We start from the raw sequence: 18,618 nt of genomic DNA on the forward strand, positions 1-18,618 counted from the left end.
GCATACTGAATTTTTTGTGGTTGTGAAGATACAGTAATTGAGATTTGTTTTCAAATAGTCCAGAAAATAAATAAATCAATAAAGGGTATAATAGATAAAACAAATTTAGCAAAATAGTAATATAATAAAGTCCATTATACTATTTTCTGCTTTTTTGTATGCTATGATTTTCTACAACTAAAAAAAAATCAATAATTTCTAGAAGGTGTGGTTTCAGTCATCAGAATCTCCTGGGAAGCTTATCAAAATAGATTCCAGGAGTTGTCCAGAACTCTTAAATCAATCTCCCATGGGCACATCATGGATACAGGAGGAGATGAAGGCTTGTGGATGGAAGAACGTTTGTGTATAGATGATATATAAATTCACACATGGTCCACAACTCCTGGCTCGTAACTCCCTCTCCAAATCAAGCTAAAGAAATTAGAATTTCACTTCCCAAAGGTGGCTCATAGAACTGAAAATGTACTCTCATCTTTCTTCACCTTTCTGTTTTGGAGTTGGACATAAAGAAATTCTCTGACCTACCTTGTCTGACAGATCTTAACACTCCCATTGCAGAAGGGTCCTGCCCATGCCTGCAAGAAAGGAATGTTGCAGAGAGGCCGAGGCAATCCACACCGACAGGCCTTGCTGGGTCTCCCCACCCAGTCCATTAGCATGAGAACATACCCTTTTGTCTAATCACATTTCTGCACAGTTGTTCATCCTTCAATCATGCTTGTGCAGTGACATTTCCCAAAAACCCCCAAAGGACAGGGTTCCAAGACATCTAGACATCGAGATACAGGGAGTTCCTGAAGAGTGGGGCTCCCAAAGAAGGCCTAGAAGCCCCCTGCCCCTTCTCTCATACCTAGCCACATGCATTTTTTTTTCACTTGTATTCTTCGTAACTTCCTTTGTAATAAACCTGTGAACATGTTTCCCCGAATTCTGTGAGCCACTAAAAGCAAATTCATTGATCCTGAGGAGGGGAGTGTGGAAACCCTGATTTATAGCCTATTGGACAGGTAAAAACATCCTGGGGCTTGTAGTTGGCATTTAAGGTGTGTATGTGGTGGGGGCAGTCTTGGGGTCTGAGCCCTCAACTTGTGGGATCTGATGTGGTCTTCAGGTAGTTTCAGAACTGGAGGGACACTAAAGCTAGTGTCTGTTACAGAATCAGTTGCTCTCTTGCATTTTGGGATCAGAGATCTGTTGACTGTTGTGGTGTAAATTCGTTATCTCCCAGTTCAGATGGCCATCACAGCCAGAACCCTTCTTCTTACGTGTCTGACCCGGAAATCTTAGACCAGTCTTCCTTCTTCCCAGCTGATTTATTTCTTCCCTATTTCTTTTTCCTCTCTTAGGGGACCTTAGGACCTCCAAAGGAAAATAGGGACCTCAAAAGCTCATCCTAGCGGGCCCAGGCTAACCTTTCCCTCTCCTACGGGCTTCTGGGTCCTCACTGTTTGATCCAAGTGCTCTGCTTGAGTAGACGGGCCTACTCTCCTACAGTGATAATTTTTAAAAGCTCCCTTCCTCTCCACGTGTAAGAGGTGGACCTGTTCACTGCCCAAGTGTACAGCAAAGGGGTTAGTTATGTGGAAAGCAGTCTTCATGTTTAAGTCTGCTTTTTTTTTTTTTTCCTTTCAGCATTCATCAACAGAAAAACATCAAATTTTGTTCTTAAATAATTTATTTTTTAATATTTACTCTTGGGAAAAGTTACATTTACTTAGGAAAACTTGTAGAATCCAATAAAGATACACAGAATTATATAAGATAAAACCAAATGTGCAAATTTCAAATAGTTTCTATAATAAGTATAAATAATTTTATTTCACATTAAGAATGAAAACATTGATAGACACAAAATATTAAGCTATCAACTTTGAAAGGATTATATGAAAACACTGAAGTTTAGTTGACATCTTTGGAAAAAAAATCAGAAAGATTTATGTTGGGGGAAAAAGACATGTCAGAATACAATAGAAGACTCCGTAGTCATGGGTCACAATATATTCAGGTGCTAAGTTCCGACCTCTAAAATGGCCGGCCGACTTTTAATTCTGGGAAAATGCATTTTCCTCCTTTTTTTCCTAAAGCCAGCACAACAATAACACAAAGCACACAGGAAAGATGTAGGCCAAGGGCAGAAAGAAATTTCCTTACAATTGCTAATTTTTTTCTGTCCTGGGGCTGGGATGTCAGGGTCTCTGCCCAGCACCCTACACACAGCATGAACACACACAAAGAAAACTTAATGACACACCATATCTGTCTTGTCTCCACTCTTTCCCCATCTTCTCTCCAAGGAGGTAGAATTCTCAGAGGCATCTACACAACACAGACAGCAGTTTCTTATCCTGCAGCTGGAGTTTCATAGGAAAAAGCATGAGAGTTTGCTAGATTCACTCTTGAAGCAATTCCTTCCTTCCGAGGGAGGCAATAAGCAAAGGGTATCAAAGAGATCACCTCCTCACTGCAGTCTGGAGCTTGCCTAAAGCAATGCAGCATTTTCCCCAAAGGAGGAGAAACATGTAATTGATTTTTGTAATAAAAATAAATAAAGTGAATTACATGAATATGACTATTGAGTTCATGAAATAAGCTGTATATACAGGTTGTGACCCAGCAACAACCAAAAAAATAGGTTATTATTATAGTCTTTCAACTTAAATCTCTGGGCAACATTTCAACATTAACAATCCCTCATACACAATATAAGGGTATATTATATCTGTTCACACTTTTACATGCACCTCAGTTCAAGCAAACCTCTTTAGAGGGGTAGACAATGATAAGCCAGAGTTATCTGTCTTCCCACTAAAATGTTGATTTCTAAGAGGTGCTTACTATAGAGAGCAGCTCATTTTCAATGTGAACATGTTCAGTATCAGCAGCCTCTGAATCACAGTCTGTGCTTGATTCTGTTTTTTTTTTTTTTTTTAGAAAGGAGCTAGACATAAAGTAGCAGGATATAAAATTAACACTCATAAATCAATTGCATTTCTATATGCCAATGATGAATCAACTGAAAGAGAAATTCAGAAAACTATTCCATTCACAATGGCTTCATTAATATAATATTTGGGAATCAATCTAACAAAGTGGTATGAAATGAAAATGACAGAACACTACAGAAAGAAATCAAAGAAGACTTAGAAGATGGAAAGATCTCCCATGTCTTTGGACAGGCAGAATTAATAGTCAAAATGACTATACTACCAAAAGCACTAAACAGATTTAATGCAATTCCTATTAAAATTCCAAAGACATTCTTCATAGAAAAAGCAGTCATGAAATTTATTTGGAAAAATAAGAGGCCCGGAATAGTCAAAGCAATCCTTAGTAAGAAAAGTGAAACAGGAGGCATCATAATACCAAACCTTAAATTGTGCTACAGAGCGACAGTCACAAAAATGGCATGGTATTGGCACCAAAACAGACATGAAGACCAGTGGTATAGAATAGAAGACACAGAGACAAATCTACATAATAAGTACAGTTATCTCATGCTAGACAAAGGTGCCATAAACATACAAAGAAATGATAGCCTCTTCAACAATTGGTGCTGGGAAAACTGGAAATCCATATGCAACAAAATGAAATTAAACCTCTATTTCTCACAATGCACAAAACCCAACTCAAAGTGGATCAAGGACCTAGGCATTAGACCAGAGACCCTGTGACCACTAGAAGAAACTGTAGGCCCAACTCCCAACTTCCTCAACAAGACCCCTAAAGCACAAGAAGTAAAATTGAGAATCAAAAAATGGGATGCTTTCAAACTAAAAAGCTTCTTCATAGCAAAGGAAAAAAGAACACAAAGAGAAAGCCTACAGAATGGGAGAAAATCTTTGCCACCTGCACATTAGACAGAGCATTATCTCCAAGATGTGGGGAAAAAGGCACCCTCAAACATTGCTGGTGGGACTGCACATTGGTGTAGCCACTCTGGAAAGCAGTACGGAGAGTCCTCAGAAAACTTGGAATGGAACCACCATTTGACCCAGTTACCCACTCTTCAGAATACACCCAAAGGACTTAAAATCAGCACAAGATAGTGACACAACCACATCAACGTTCATAGCAGCTCAATTCACAATAGAATGAAATTTGGCATTTGTCAGTAAAAGGATGGAAATGGACACTGTCATGCTAAGTGAAATAAGCCAATCCCCAAACACCAAATGATAAATGTTCTCTCTGATATGCAGACACTAATCCGGGTCAGGGAGAGAAAAATAGAAGTTCATTAGATTAGACAAAGGGTAATGAAGGGAAGGGAGGGGAAATGGGAATGGGAAAGACAGTAGAATGAACTGGACATAACTTTCCTATGTTCATCTATGAATACATGACCAGTATAACTCCACATCATGTACAACCACAAAAATGGGAAGTTATATGCCACGTATGTATGTCAAAATACACTCTACTGTCATGTATGTCTAAAAAGAACAAATTTTTAAAAAGACTCTAAAATACAAAGGAAAAAAAAAAGATAGAAAGGTGCCAAATAGGTGGGGACAACCATGAACTACTGATACTTTGTGAATACGTGAATTCTCCCTGAGCTTCTGCAAGCACTTGCAGAGGGCTTTTTGTGCCTTGAGGATTCAACTTCACAACTCTGAAAAATGCTGATGGAGGGCAGGTGGGATGGCTCTGGGCCTCCTGACCGTCTGTCCATGTGTCTTTTTCTGTTTTTGCAAGATGATAAAGCAGTCCTGGCGGGTGGAGGGTAGGGGCTACTGCTAGTCCTAGCACACATTCCAAGTCCAAAGTTGTCCCAGCCCTCTGCTTGGCAGGAGAGGAGCAACGAGAGGCTGGGGCTGAATCTGACAGAACACACTGCTAGTCACAAGCTTTGCTCTGAGGCTGCTTGGGAATATTCCTGGTTACCAAATCCCTGAATCACAGTCATGACGAAGAGCTTATCTTCCCTCCCTTGCTTGAAGACACCCTCAAGGCCACTGTCCCAGGGCCCGCCCCTTCCATGGCATCCAGGGGTTTGGAGCATAGCACCACTCTGGCTGGTGGCCTGCGGCCCCTCTTGGTGGAGCTGGTCACATGTTTCTGCTTAGCCATACATCTGCTTGAACTGAAAGCATTCATTGCAGTAGCCGTTGCACTTGGTGTTGCCAAAGTGATCGCAGGCAGGGGCCCGGCAGCGCTGTTTGGGGGGCTCTTCAGGAGTAGGTTCACCCCGGTGGGTCCCAGGGCCCACCCGCTGGCTGAGGTGCTGGCACTCCATACAGAGCTCTTCACTGCGGCAGGCCAGGATGTTCTTGCAGGAAGCTCGGGCACACTTGGGCCTTGAGGCGCCCTGTGTGGTTCGAGGCACATCTCTGCGCTGGCTCGATCTCTGTGTGGGAAGAACAGAGAGAACTGTTGCTCTCATTTCTCTGGAAGAACACAGTAAGCTGTCATTTGGGCTCATTCTGCCTGAGAACAAGGGACACAGGCACATAGCAGTGGGAATATTTCCTCCAAATCTCAAGGCAGCTGACCTGGCCCCAAGGAGGGCATGGGGAGCTACTGATCCTGAAAGGACTGTAAACTGGCCAGGAGTGCTTCCCCGGGAATCACCATGGATAGCTCCTCAGCCCTTGTGCACACAACAGGCAACACATCTGTCACCATTTGCTTTTCTGATATGCTTTTAAGTGGAGTACCTGTGAGGCTCTGCCTTCTTTCTGGCTTATGATAAAGGATTATTTAAGAAGTCTGCTTTTTAGATGTCTGTGCTTCTGCTACAAATCAGTCGAAATTCTCATGCCCATCTGGCTTTCTGGATGCTGGAAGCATTTTTATTTTATGGCTAATTTTATTGGCTTTTCAAAAACAAATTCTAACTTGGTTCATGCAGACGGACAACAAACAGTCCTTCCAACCTGGTGATGTCGACATTTTTCTCCAGGTTCTTTCAACAGACTTTCTTAAGCAATCCTTTGTCATGGGAAGACAGACTGGCAGGAAGGAGAGCCTGCTTGTCACATAGCTGGGAGAAACTTCCAGCTAAGGGGACCCGACATGCACACGCTCCTTAAAAAAATGTCTTACCAGTTGCTGGTCAGTCCTTTTTGCTTCATGAAATCTCTGGTTCTGAGCTTCAATGAAGCACTTCTGACAGTATCCTTCAAACATGGTGCTTCCAAGGGTGCCGCACTCCCTCCCTAGGCACGGAACAGCGTTCTGGAACCGGGAGGCTGTGGAACTGGCTTTCCCTGAGGCAGCGCCAAAATCTATAAGAGAGTCGATGCTACTCAGTACCATGTCTGGGCCGCTAGGCAGACACTGACACAGAAGGAAATGGATTCTAAGTAAAGATTAGGATAGCCTTCAATAGACTTGAGACTAGACATTTATAAACTTAGCAAAATAATAAAATCATCACTAAACATCTTTGGCTTTACGGATTGCTATTGGAACAGTGATCAGTCACACAGAATAAACAGCAGACATGAACTGCCCCTCTTCTCTTGAAATAGAGATTCCAAACCACATATGTTCTCCTATAGTGTCAGTGGCGATTGCCCTCTCTCTAGGTTTTCAGATTTTGAGTTTCTCACATTTGAAAAAGTCTAGCTTAAACTCTATCTTATAAATGCCAGGCACCAAATAGCCTTATGAAAACACAATGCCATCAACTATCCATGAGGGTACTTTGGATTTCTGGCAGGGGGGGCAGCTAAGAGCTGCTTGTCTCACAGTGCCTACGGCTTCCCTGTGCGCCTGGCAGAGGCACCATGAGTGTCACCAAGGGCAAGCTGCTGGAAAAGCAGTGGGCTCTGCCCATTCCACCTGGGCACTCAGGCAGGCTTTCCTTTCTTGAAGTTCAGGAACAAAACCCCTTCCAGGCAGCAGCTGCTGCATTAGGAAAATCTATCGTTTCACTCACGTTTGTTTTCTCTGTACTCGATGAAACACAGCGTGCAAAATCCCTTGTTTTCTGGAGTTCCAAAATACACACAGCCAGCTTTTCTGCACTTGCTGGTCCCAGTCCTGTCCCCTGGAGTCCTTGAGGCTTGGGAGAGGCAGCCAGAGGGGGCATCGTTTCCAGCTCTGTGGCAACTGTGCGGGGAAAGACTCTGGATGAGCTGTGAGGGGTCTGACTTGGACCGCTGGTGACAGGAAGGAGGGAGGCTGGAACCTAAGCTGGAGGAGGGCTCTGCTGTAGTCCTTTTGAAGCAAGTACTGCAGATCCCATTAAATGTCCTGGTAACGTCCTGGAGGCAGGCTCGGCACTTACCAGGATCTAAATGCCTGGTGGTGTCTGTGGTGTGGTTGGCATTGACCTGCCGGGCACTGTGACAACGCTCACAGAATCCATTGTGTTGCACATTCAGCGTGAAAGGGCAGCCGGGACTCCTGCACTTCATGGCGGTGGTCTCGCTGAACAGGAAAAGGCTGGGCGCTGTTGGTGGGGCTGAATGAGGCCCTCCAGCTGGCTCCTCGGGGTTCCAGGCTGAGGGCTCGTAGGCCTCTCCCCGAGAGGCCCCAAGTGCCACCCCGGGCAACCCATCTGGGCCTGGCTTGAAGTTCAGCTTTGGCAGTTTGTTTTGGGTCTTCTGCCGTCTCTCTGAGCACTCATGGCAGAAAGGCTGGGTGTTCACAGACATGAAGAAAGGGCAGTTGGGCGTTTCACATTTTACATCCATGAGAGAAAGCTGGGGTGTAGAAGGTTCCACAGGGTTCTGCGAGCGTGCCCCTCTCCTCCCCTGCTCGTTGTTCTCCTGCCACTTCTTGTACTCATGCTGAACAAGTTCAAAGTAATCATCTACCAGGTTGATCTCCTTTGGTAAGTTAGCTTCATCCAACCTGAAGCCCAAATGGAAAACGTGAGATAACGAAATGACACCCAAGACTTTTACCTCATTACCACGCCCCGGGCAGTTTCAGAATGTGGATCCTGGCAACAACTTTATGGCCATTCACCAAAATCACTGCAACGCACTGATGACATAACTGCATCCAACACATTGCCTACATACGTTCGAGTGAAAGACGAGGCCAGTTAGTCAGCTAAGAAGACTTCATTATTTCTAACAGTTCACAGTCTCATTTACTCTATCTTTGTGTACCCCGAATTACAGGTAACGCTAAAGAAAGAGCCAACTCTACATCTTGCTACTCCAGGGTTCCTTCTAAAACATTAGTTTTACTTTTTAACTTCTCAGAGATCAAATGTTAAGTGAAACATTACTCAGGCTATTCATTTGGGCTGGTCTACTCTACCATACAAACAACTTTGGAACTCTGCATTCTGTATTTTGCTGTTATTGATTTCAAACTCTTGTCTGATCTCTATTGAAGTTCCCTGCCATGAGTAACTAAGAGGTGAGCATGCCCATAGGCACTGTCTGTTTACTTCTGTTTACTAACTTTCTTGTTAATCTCCACTTTGAGAAATGGATTCTTGTAATGTGCGGGCATCATTTTCTTGTTTTCTTTTGTGGTTTATTTTTGTGGTGCTGGGGATGGAACCCAGGGCCTGGTGTTGAGCATGCTGGGCAACTGCTCTGGCACTGAGCTCTGCCTCCAGCCCCCATCTCATACATTTCAAGTTCTCAAAAACTTTATGGTTGAGCTTTGGAGTGGCAGCAGCTTATGTGGCTAAAGTAAAGGCAGTCACAGATGACAAAGAAGGTGCTAAATATAAACGGCTTACTTTGCAGCATTAATCAGATGAGTGGTGCCGTGGTCCCAGCCTTGGACCGGGATTTCTATCACCATCAAGTACTCTTTTAAGAGCTTGTCCTTCATCTCATTTTCAGGCTCTGTCAGAAAGTGAATTTTTAAGTCTTCAAATCTTCCTCGGTCTCTGTTGACAAGTGGTACAGCTCGGATTTCTAAAAGGGGGAAAAAAAACAGCATGTGAGTAAAATATTATTCAACTAAAAGAGGCTGCATGTAAGGTCGTATGTATAGAATGATTAAACTGTGAAAATGCAGAAAGCATACAATTTGAAGAGGAGAAAAGTAACATCTAGGCATAGTTAAGCCCAAATGGGAAAACAAAGTACACTAAACACTAACATAAGGATTATGTTCCAGGGAGCTCACACAACATTAGCCAGACTGCAGAATCAGACTGACCTGAATTTGAAGTATGACTTTGTCACTATCAAGCTATGTGACACTAGGCAGGTTATTTATAATCCCTCCTGAGTTCTAACTGCCTCATCTATAAAATAAAGCTACCTATTCCTGCATCTCACAAAGATGCCATAATGATGAAATGGAAAGGTATAATGTACCCAAAGCACTCAGCACAGTGCCTATTACACATTATATGACTATCCTAACAGCTAACCTCACAGATATTTATTCACCTGCTCCATGCCAGGCATTATATTGAAGACACTGTGTACCTTCATCTGCAGGTATTAAGAGTGATGGTGGTAAGGATATGTGTGTGTGTATTTAACCTACTTGTGATTAATGTGCTAACAGTATCATACACAAAAAGATATAGGAGTATTATGATTATTCTACTGTATTACTATTGTAGGTCATGTAATTCTAATATAAAAATTCAAAATCTGAAATGTTCCTCAATCTGAGACTTTGAAGTGGACTTTGGAGGAGCACTTTGGATTTTGGATTAGGGATGCTCAACTGGTAAAGTCCATGCAAATATTAAAAAATCTGAAAGACTAAAATCTGAAACACTTCTGGTTCCAAGAATTTCAGATAAGAGATGCTCAACCTGTACTAGCTAAAGCAAATGACAGAATAATGTAGTGAAATAAAAATAGTATACTTAAATTAGACTATTTTCAATTAGGAGCAAAAGAACAAAGCCTGATGTTCTAATATCTAGCAGAAGTTATGAATGTGAATGGATGATGTTTGCTCACCAGGCCCACTGTCCTTCAGAGTCACCAGGGGTACAAAGTGCTGGCTGTCATAACCAAGAACAATGGGGTATCTGTAGCATTCCTGTGCAGGCCAGTGGAGAGGCAAGTAAATTCCACCCACTTTCAAAGGGGCGAAATTGGAACCTGATTCCAAACTTCTCAGCATTTTATCTGTTTAAGGAAAGAGAAAGAAAAACAAGGCCCTCAGGTGACTTTCATCAAATTCCATTTGGCTACTGTTACTTGAAGTAACTTTGGGAATGTGGGTATTTCCTAGGAATCAAAGCATTAACGCTGAAAAGCCCTTAAATACAAATAAATGATCTGCAGGCATCTCACCTGAAATGACAATGATGGGCCTTCTGAGGATGTTGCAAAGGACAAATATATGAATTTCTTCCAGTGAATTATACTGAAGTCCACTTCGGGCTGCTGGGGTGTCTGTGGATGCCATTTTGATAAGGTTGTCCCATTCATCATTCCAGTTCTAAGGGGAGAGGGGTCAGGAGGAACAAAACAAAACAAAGGCACAATTGAATGTACTCTGCACCAAACAGTCATTCTGGTATTACTCTACAATTATTCATTTATATAACTCATCTTATATTTTCCCCTTTCTTAAAATCACCATTCAAATGATCATCCCCACCCCCCATTTTGGTTTTCTTCCTTTACTCTTTTCCACTACAGAGCAAACTCAAAACCAGGGGAAGCGGGGGACAGCACCTGCTTTCAAAAAAAATCCCTGGTGAGGCATAACATTGAAGCCCCTCATCCAAATGTCAACAAAAATTCCAAACTTGTGACCAAGAATGGTAAAGTGATGAGTCTGCTTTTATTTGGGAGGCTCAGTAGTGCACGTGAAGGGCACTACTGAAAAACAACAGGAAGGCCATGACTGGAAGAACTCCTAAAACACTGCTGGGAATCTGCACCTCAAAGCCTCGGAACAGAGTCATGATCCTTGGGTTAATCCCACAGGAGGTTTCTGGTGTTTTCCACTGAGTATGCTTGGCTTACCCAAATTCATGTGACCTAGTAAGTCATTTGCTCCTCTGGCACAGGGACTGGCCCAGAGAACTCTTCACCCACCATGGAACTGTCAATAGATGCTTCACAGAGGAACAGAACATACCCTAGTGTCATAGCAAAGTCCCGTTTCCACGAATTCCTGAGATTTCAGAGATTCCAGCTGCCAGCGGAATTTAAAGTTGCGTGTGTCAGTCTCCTTGAGAGTGCTGAAGAGTGCCTTCCTCAGGACCAGGTCTGTGTCCTGGACACCCCACATATACTGACAAGCAGCATGCATGAGGCAATTTCCATCACCTGAGGACAGAAGGGAGTCATGAGAAGCAAGGTTAAATCATCTGCACTTAAGGCACTGCACAGGTTTTCAGAATGAACGAGGCAGACTGCTCCCACAGCGGGCTGAATGGTTTGATTTCTAAGTCAAGGGCCAACTGATGATGTGCAACAAGGTAATACAGCTATAGGGGAAAAGTAATTCTCTTCATTCTTCCTTATAATGAGTAGCTCCAACAAGGCAAATGGGCCAGAGGACCTGGGTTCCAGCGTGGCTCTCCTCCTACCTGGATAAGGTGACCTTGAGGAAATTCCTTAAGGTCTCCAGGTACTTTTCCTCTTTTAGAAATGAGAACACTGAATTATGATCACTACAGTCTATCTCTAATAGTCCTGGGTTTGCTGGCTACGGCACTGTCACTACTGTTCTCTAAAGGGCAACAAGCACAACCAGGAAGCAGGCTCTGCTGGGCTCACTACACAGGGAAGGTCTGGCTATGACTCAGTGGTAAATGCCTTGACCAATTCCGCTGGAGCTTTTGGGACCTGGAGTTTCCTCTCCTGGTTTGTTCAGTGGAATTGACAACACCAAATTACCCACAGCCTGCAGCCCCAGGTTCCCTGAGTGCATTAAGGGACCTTTTTTTTTTTTAAATAACTCAGTGTTTGGGGTTTGCATTTTGAGAAAAAAAAATAGGTCTAATTTTCTTCCATTAAGTTATGACTTCTCCATGTTAAAACTCATGACTCAAGAGACTGCACTATTTTCCAACTCCCAAACAATGAACATTTTGGGAGAATGTTTAATATAGAAACAAAAATTCTTAATCTCCTTTGGCAAGTGCAAGATAGGTTTTTTTTTTTTTTAAAAAAAAAAGTTAAACTATTTTCTTAAATTATTCTCTAAGTAAGGCAATAAAGCTATCTGAAATTTATCAAAGTCTAATTATAGTCGAACTATAAAAAAAAAACAAACAAAACAAAAACCTCAAATACATATCCACAGCCAGTTTTCCTTCAATTTATACACTTAGAAAACTACTAAGTAAGCATGATCACCAATGAACAACAGATCACTCAAGCCCTGTGTCTTGGCAGAAGTGTGGCAATGATTGCGTTCTGTTGAAATTTCCCCTTTGCAAAATCTAGAGCAAAGATAAGGCTTTTTTTCTTCTTCTTGTGCTTACTTTCAGTTCTTTATTGAGATGCACCAGTATAAAATTCCCTAAGCAACATCTGGAATTCCCCAGTGCTAAGTTATTTGACTAGCAATTGAGCAACAGCTATTGTACGTTTTGTTCTGGTGTGTAGACATTTAAACTGCGAACTGCACCCTGGACTTTCCAAGTGGGTGTGGTCAGGGTGAGCTGGAATAGGGCTACTCATTATACAAGTGAAATCGCCGCAGCCAATAGACGCTGGAATTTTTCACACGAAGTTTCAATTTTATGCCACCTACTCCCTTCCTCATTCACCACAGTCTCATATCCTCAAATGCAAACTTGTGAATCACCCCCTCCCCAATCAGACCACTGCCTTTGAAGAAAACCTCCTATAGGGGGAAGGATAAAAAAAAAACAAAAAAACAAAACACACACACAAAAAAAAAAAAAAAGAAAGAAAGAAAGAAAGAAAGAAAGAAAGAAAGAAAAGAAAGAAAGGTGCTAATAGAAATCATGGGAGAAAATGCATTTGTCCCCTTCCTCAATAGCTTTTCTTCCTTTTTCGGCAATTTAAGAAATTTTCTTCAAAGTGGAGAAATAAGAATTCTGAGCCTAAAAATCCATTTCCCAGACAATGTTATCCAAATACACTTGCTCTTGTAGTTTTATTAGTAGTCTGAATCCTTGTTGACATAGGATTACAAAATAAGTGTTTACTATTTCTATTCCTTTTTTTCCTTAGGAATAAAGCATTTCTTAAGGAAATAGTATATACCATGTGAATTCTGTTAATGATAATAAAGTTTTTCCCTTTGGCCCCATTTCAAATTTGCCCAAAGTTAACTCCATCTCTTTTTTCTAACAAAATGGGACAGAGTTAAAACCACAAACCATCGGGTATTATAAGCCCCTTGACAACACCTTCACATAATTACCCACTTGTATGCACCATTTGATTTAATGCCAATAACAACGTAGACAATTCCTATCTCTAGTTTCCTTCTGACCTGAGCTTCTAAGAATCCAAGCTTCATGAATACAGGTGAAGCTATAAGATACTGAGGTGATAAATGAGAGCCCCCAGAATCAAAACAAACAAATCCCCACACCTCCCAATTTCTCTGAGTCACTCAAGTCCAAAATACTCAAAGTTAATATACCAATTAAGTTAATTAAGTTAATGTTCTCATCATTACTGCCAACAAGGATTTTCTGCTCTTGGATGTATTATTTGATTGGGGTAGTTTAGTCACTGATATTAGGACCTAAGATTATTGCTCTCAACTAGACTGTAAGTATTTAGTTGATCTTGTGTAGTCTACTTGCTTATTATAATAAATATCTATATCCAACAAGCAGAATTTTGCATCTGCATAAAATAGTATGCTTGGATGTTTCTGTTGATGTCCACATTCTTGCTCAAAGGAAATGGTTAAAAAATAAAATAGTAAAGCTTGGAATAGGAAATAACTATTAGCAGCATCGTGATATAATCACAGGCAACAAAATCCAGGTAAGGGAAAAGGAAAATGTCCTCAACTGGTTAACACATAAAAGGCCACCAACACAAGAAGTGTAAGGACATCACAATAACAATGGGGAACGACAGTAAAAGCAGTTTTCACACCATACCTTTCCAACTTAAAATACCTTTTTAAGTATTTCCACTACTGGCCAGGAAAGGGTATTGTACAGATGATTCAACAGCTGTTAAGAATCAGAAACCTAACCACCTCTTTGGGGCTTGGTGTTTAAAAATGCATTCCTAGGGCCTCAATGCCCTCTGCAGTCTAATATATACGCTTCGGACATACTATCATAAAAATAGTCATCAAATAAGCCTACTCCTGTCACACGCCTCAGAGACTTTCTATACAAAGATGGCTATAGTTAGTGCCATTAAAACTTCATGAACAAGGACCCGGCACCAGAGAAGCCCTCCCCAGGCAGCAGAAGCACTACAGAGCAATCTCACCATTGGTTTTCAGTGCCACGAGCTTCCTCACTTCACGACACCAGTTGAGCTTCTTCTGGCTTTCCAGGGAAGCCTGGATGCTTCTGTCAATGAGAGCTTTGTGGATGATTTCCCGGAATTGGGGACAAAACTGGCAAGTTCTGAACATTTCCAGCGTGTATCGGTGCATGGATTTAAAATGATGAATGATCCCATTGGTAGGTTTAAAAATGTCTTCTGGTGTTCGCTCTCTTATCTTCACAGCTTTCCGCATATTGCTCAAATACAAAGCCTGAGGAAGAAGCTGCTCAGCCATTGTGCTCTGCAAGGCCTGAAGAGGAGGGAAAAATCATTCCGTTAGGCAGCCTTTGTACTCCTATGTACCTGCCTGCAGGAAACCCCGGTGTTTGATCTTGTCATTACCCTAATCTGTAGGCAAAAGATCTTAGTCACCTCTACTCCCAGGATACTAGCTGGCCCCAGAGATTAACTCACACTGGACTGTTTTAAGTTACATCACTTTAAAAGATTAGTCTAAACAAGAGAAGGAAGGCGGAGAGTGGGTACTGAGGAGGAGGGGAATAACCCGTGTTTTCAGTAACATCTGTCAGGGAGCCAAGCCTGTCAGCAATAGGTACAGGTACTGCTGCACAAAACCCACTTACGCGCCCAGTGCATTCTGACACCACCACTGCACAACAGCTGCTGGATTTTAGAAGCACTGAAGCCAGTTAAGGGCACAGCAGCCCTGAGTAGTCCAGCGTCTCCAGTAAGAACACGACCATTCAATCCCTGTCCTTGCTGCACTCCCTCCACAGTAAATCTTTTATGGAAGATCCTACAATTTTAGGCTGTTATCTAGGCTGCTGCGGTGTTTCTTCTTTAGCCCCAAAGAAAAATATGAAGTTTATTCATACAGTTTATTATAATGTTTATAAAGAGTCAAAACTGCATTGCTTTATAATCAACAAAGAAACCTATTCCAGCAAGATACTCTGCAATGTTAAGAGCAAAACAAGCCAGACTTGGTGGCATACACCGGTAATCCCAGCTACTCTGAAGACCAAGGCAGGAAGACTGCAAGTTTGAGGCCAGCCTCAGCAATTTAGCAAGACCCTGTCTCAAAATAAGAAGGGCTGAGGATGTGGCTCAGTCATAGAGCATTCCTAAGTTCAATCCCAAGTATGGAGGGTGGCAAGAGGACAGCAAAATAGGCAGCAGTCCTTCAGACCCCTGCCAAACTTTACAACATGAAAAGAAGAAAGAGTAATAACACAATAAATAAATTGTGAATAAATGTTCACTTCCAAGAACAGACATCAGAGCTCAATTATTTCAACTTATCTGCCACCAAATTTTATCATTGTCCTCTAGGAACCAGCATTCCCAAGAATTAATATTCTGCCCTTCACCTAGAAATCATCAAGCATAATCAACAGGTGAAGAAAATGAAAATCTAGAAGCAGACCAGAAAGAAGTTTCAGCTAGGGAGCCATGCAGGACAAATGAAAGGTGTGGGGCAAAGTGCAGCATCTGTCGCCCATGCCAACAGTGTGGAATGATGGACACAGTGGGAACTTCTCAATATAGAGCAGTGTGGAGAGCCAGTTCTGCTTCACAACCCTTAGAGTGGTGCTTGATCACACTTCCTAATTTCCAAGAAGACAAAGATGACTTCAGAGCATAAAGAGATTCCCTAGGAAGTTTCACAGCAATGGTTAATCCCACTCCTGCATCATGCTATCTGACAGGGCAACTCTCCAGGTAGGAAAGATGTTAAACCTATGTAAGATGAAGGAGAAGAAATCTAGAGCTTCAGGAAACCTCTCCTGGGTGGATCTAGGCTCTCTTAAGCAGCTGATAACGTGGTCTAAATTCCTGTGACCCACTTGAAGAGGAGAGGTTGGACATAGAGGACCTTCAGGTTGCTTCTAAGGGTTTGCACTGGGATTCCTAATCCAATAACTAGGTAAGGCCTGGAAGAAGTCATTCTCTGGGTCAGATGGTGATCCCTCCTTTGATGTCAGATATTCCCCATAGGTGGAATTGGGCAAAAGCACAGCAGGGCTACAGACACAATGATGAGACAAAAATACCTTTCTCTCTACCCACTGCCCCCTACACACAATCTCTGTAGTGTAGCAAGGCTCTTTCATAACAGCATTAATCTATCTATCCATCCATGGAATCTACCAAACAAGCACTGCCTGACCACCTAATTTGGCCAAACACTATGCTTGGCACTGGGGCTAAAAATCAGAGCTGACTTATCCCCCTCCTTGAAATCATACAAACATCTTGGGCTGCAGCTAAAACACTGGAGGTACTGGTCTAGCCCAGATCCCACAGCCACATTGGAGCTGAGCTTTGCTTAGAAGATCTCCTAATATCTGTCCCTTCCTATTCCCGTACCCCCACATCTATGCTAGTTGCCACTCTAAAGATGGAAGCAGAATAGCAGTAGGAAGATTTTAAACAAATTAGTATTGCCCCTTTTTGCTTTTCTGACTTCTATTCTTCTCTTCTGGGCCTAAACATCTTTCAGTAAAGATCTAAATTGCTTATATGGAAGTTATACAAGTGTCAATATATTCAATAGCCAATTATGATATCATTCATAGATTTAGCCTTGCATGGACTACAAACTGCCTACTGAAAACAAATCAAAACCCACTGCCCAAGTTTCCAGTTCTTCGACTTCTCCACACTTAATAATAAAGAATACATTTTTCCAACACATGACTGTAATGTCCTTAGGGAAGGAAAAACCCTTTTTTTTTTTAAAGCACTTGTTACTTCACTGTCTTACTTAAAAAGAATTTTCCAATTTTGATCACTAGGATCAATAAAATTCTACAGAACTGACTCATTAAAGTCCCCCCCACCCACCCCTTGTTTTATTTTTTCCACTCTGGGCAGACATTTTTTTCTGCAATGTAGAAATTTATGGTTTATTTGTAAACAAACACCTCACTCAACTGTTGGGAAGTACCCCTCCAAAAACTGTACAAAGAACTGCAAAAAAATGCAAGAAGCACCTTAGACAAGGAGAATAGAGCATTAGCTGGCTCACATATGAGACATGACTAGAATCGTGGTACAGAAGACTCTTTTTAATTAACAATGATTCTCCCAAAAATGCTGCCCTCAGACACTTGATCAGACTGGCTTTCCAAGGAAAGAACTGAAAAAAAAAAGCAGACTTAAAAAGAGCTGAACGCCTTTCTTACTTAATACCACTGCTTTCCTGAGAGGCCAGGTGGCAGGATGTGGGACAACCCTGGACTGACAAAGACTGTCAAAGTGTGCGGTTGGGGACGGAGCAGGGAACCTGCACATTACTCCTCAAGTGAACCCGCAAAATGCAAGCCAGCGACCCACTTCTACGAGTACACTTCTCATACACAGTTGCAACTGGAAAAGATAAACCTCATGCCCTGACCCACCCCCTGCACAGAGCTCTCAGTATATGGAAGCTTCCCTGGGAACGTTAGCTGACTGCAGATTCCCCACGCCCACCGGATTTGGCTGCCCCTGAGACACTCATCCCGGTTGGGCTGGTTCTGCACAATCTGCGAAGAAACCACAGTGCTTCTGCAAGGTCTACGTGGCTATGAGCATGCAGTGCTGGATTCCAAAATAGACACCCAAAGTAGCAAAGCACCAACGACCACCAGACCAAAGGGCCCGAGGGGAGACTCTTCAATAGCCAGCTGCAACTTAAGTTTTCTGCATTATCAGAAACAGCTAGCAGGCTGTCACTCCAACATCTGACACGGCGACCTCAACTCCATGAACTTGAAAACCCAAATGGGCACAAACGGCGAACTAACTCCTCTCCAGGACCTCTGCAAGACCAATGCCAGAGAGAGACACCGCCGGCCCGAGAGTTGTCGCCCCGCACGCACCCGCAGTCCTCGCCCGCGGTGAGCCCTTGCACCCTGCGCAGGAAAGCGACGCGGTTACCTTTTCGGGCCGCGGGATCCTCCAGCAAAATCCCAGGTCCGGGTCAGGACAGGCGCGCGCTGCAGTCTGGGGTCGCGGTCAGGGTCAGGCCAAGGAGGCGCCCCATGGACGCCCGGGCTCGGGCTCGCTCCTTGGCCGGGGGTGTGAACGTCTCCGGCGGCCGCTCTCGTCGCTCCGCCCCCGCGGGCTCGGAACTCGTTGTGCTCCGCCCGCCGCGACGGCTGCAGACTGCCCAGTTTCCTCTTTGCCTGCTGTTGTACCAGCCAACCAGGGGATTTCCACCGGGGACTTTCCAGTCACGTGATGCCCAGCCCGGCACCGGAGCCCGCGTGGCACGTCGTGGGCCACCAGAGGGCGCAGGGGGCGCTGAAGGCAGCCACCG

General features: G+C 43.1%; 1 protein-coding gene across 1 annotated transcript; it reads right to left on the bottom strand.

Moving 5' to 3' along the window:
- Positions 1–1,660: 1,660 nt before the first annotated feature.
- Tnfaip3 (TNF alpha induced protein 3) lies at positions 1,661–18,375 on the bottom strand. Its single transcript, XM_005329805.5, has 9 exons — positions 18,237–18,375; positions 14,292–14,601; positions 10,987–11,177; positions 10,191–10,338; positions 9,852–10,022; positions 8,660–8,840; positions 6,890–7,809; positions 6,052–6,233; positions 1,661–5,353 (listed from the first exon to the last, which is right to left on the bottom strand). The coding sequence occupies exons 2-9, from the start codon at positions 14,584–14,586 to the stop codon at positions 5,069–5,071; spliced, it is 2,373 nt and encodes a 790-aa protein (XP_005329862.1). The 5' UTR covers positions 14,587–14,601; positions 18,237–18,375; the 3' UTR covers positions 1,661–5,068.
- Positions 18,376–18,618: the final 243 nt, after the last annotated feature.

Source organism: Ictidomys tridecemlineatus, chromosome 8 (assembly GCF_052094955.1).
Source record: "Ictidomys tridecemlineatus isolate mIctTri1 chromosome 8, mIctTri1.hap1, whole genome shotgun sequence".
Lineage (NCBI taxonomy): Eukaryota > Metazoa > Chordata > Mammalia > Rodentia > Sciuridae > Ictidomys > Ictidomys tridecemlineatus.

Bases quoted from the DNA above. Each gene is read 5' to 3' on its own strand.
- Tnfaip3 (XM_005329805.5), bottom strand. From the start codon at position 14,586: ATGGCTGAGCAGCTTCTTCCTCAGGCTTTGTATTTGAGCAATATGCGG. The intron at 11,178-14,291 runs GTGAGATTGCTC...TTCTGTCCTCAG, and splicing joins CGTGGCACTGAAAACCAATG to GTGATGGAAATTGCCTCATG. The intron at 10,023-10,190 runs GTGAGATGCCTG...TTCCTTAAACAG, and splicing joins GCCCATCATTGTCATTTCAG to ATAAAATGCTGAGAAGTTTG.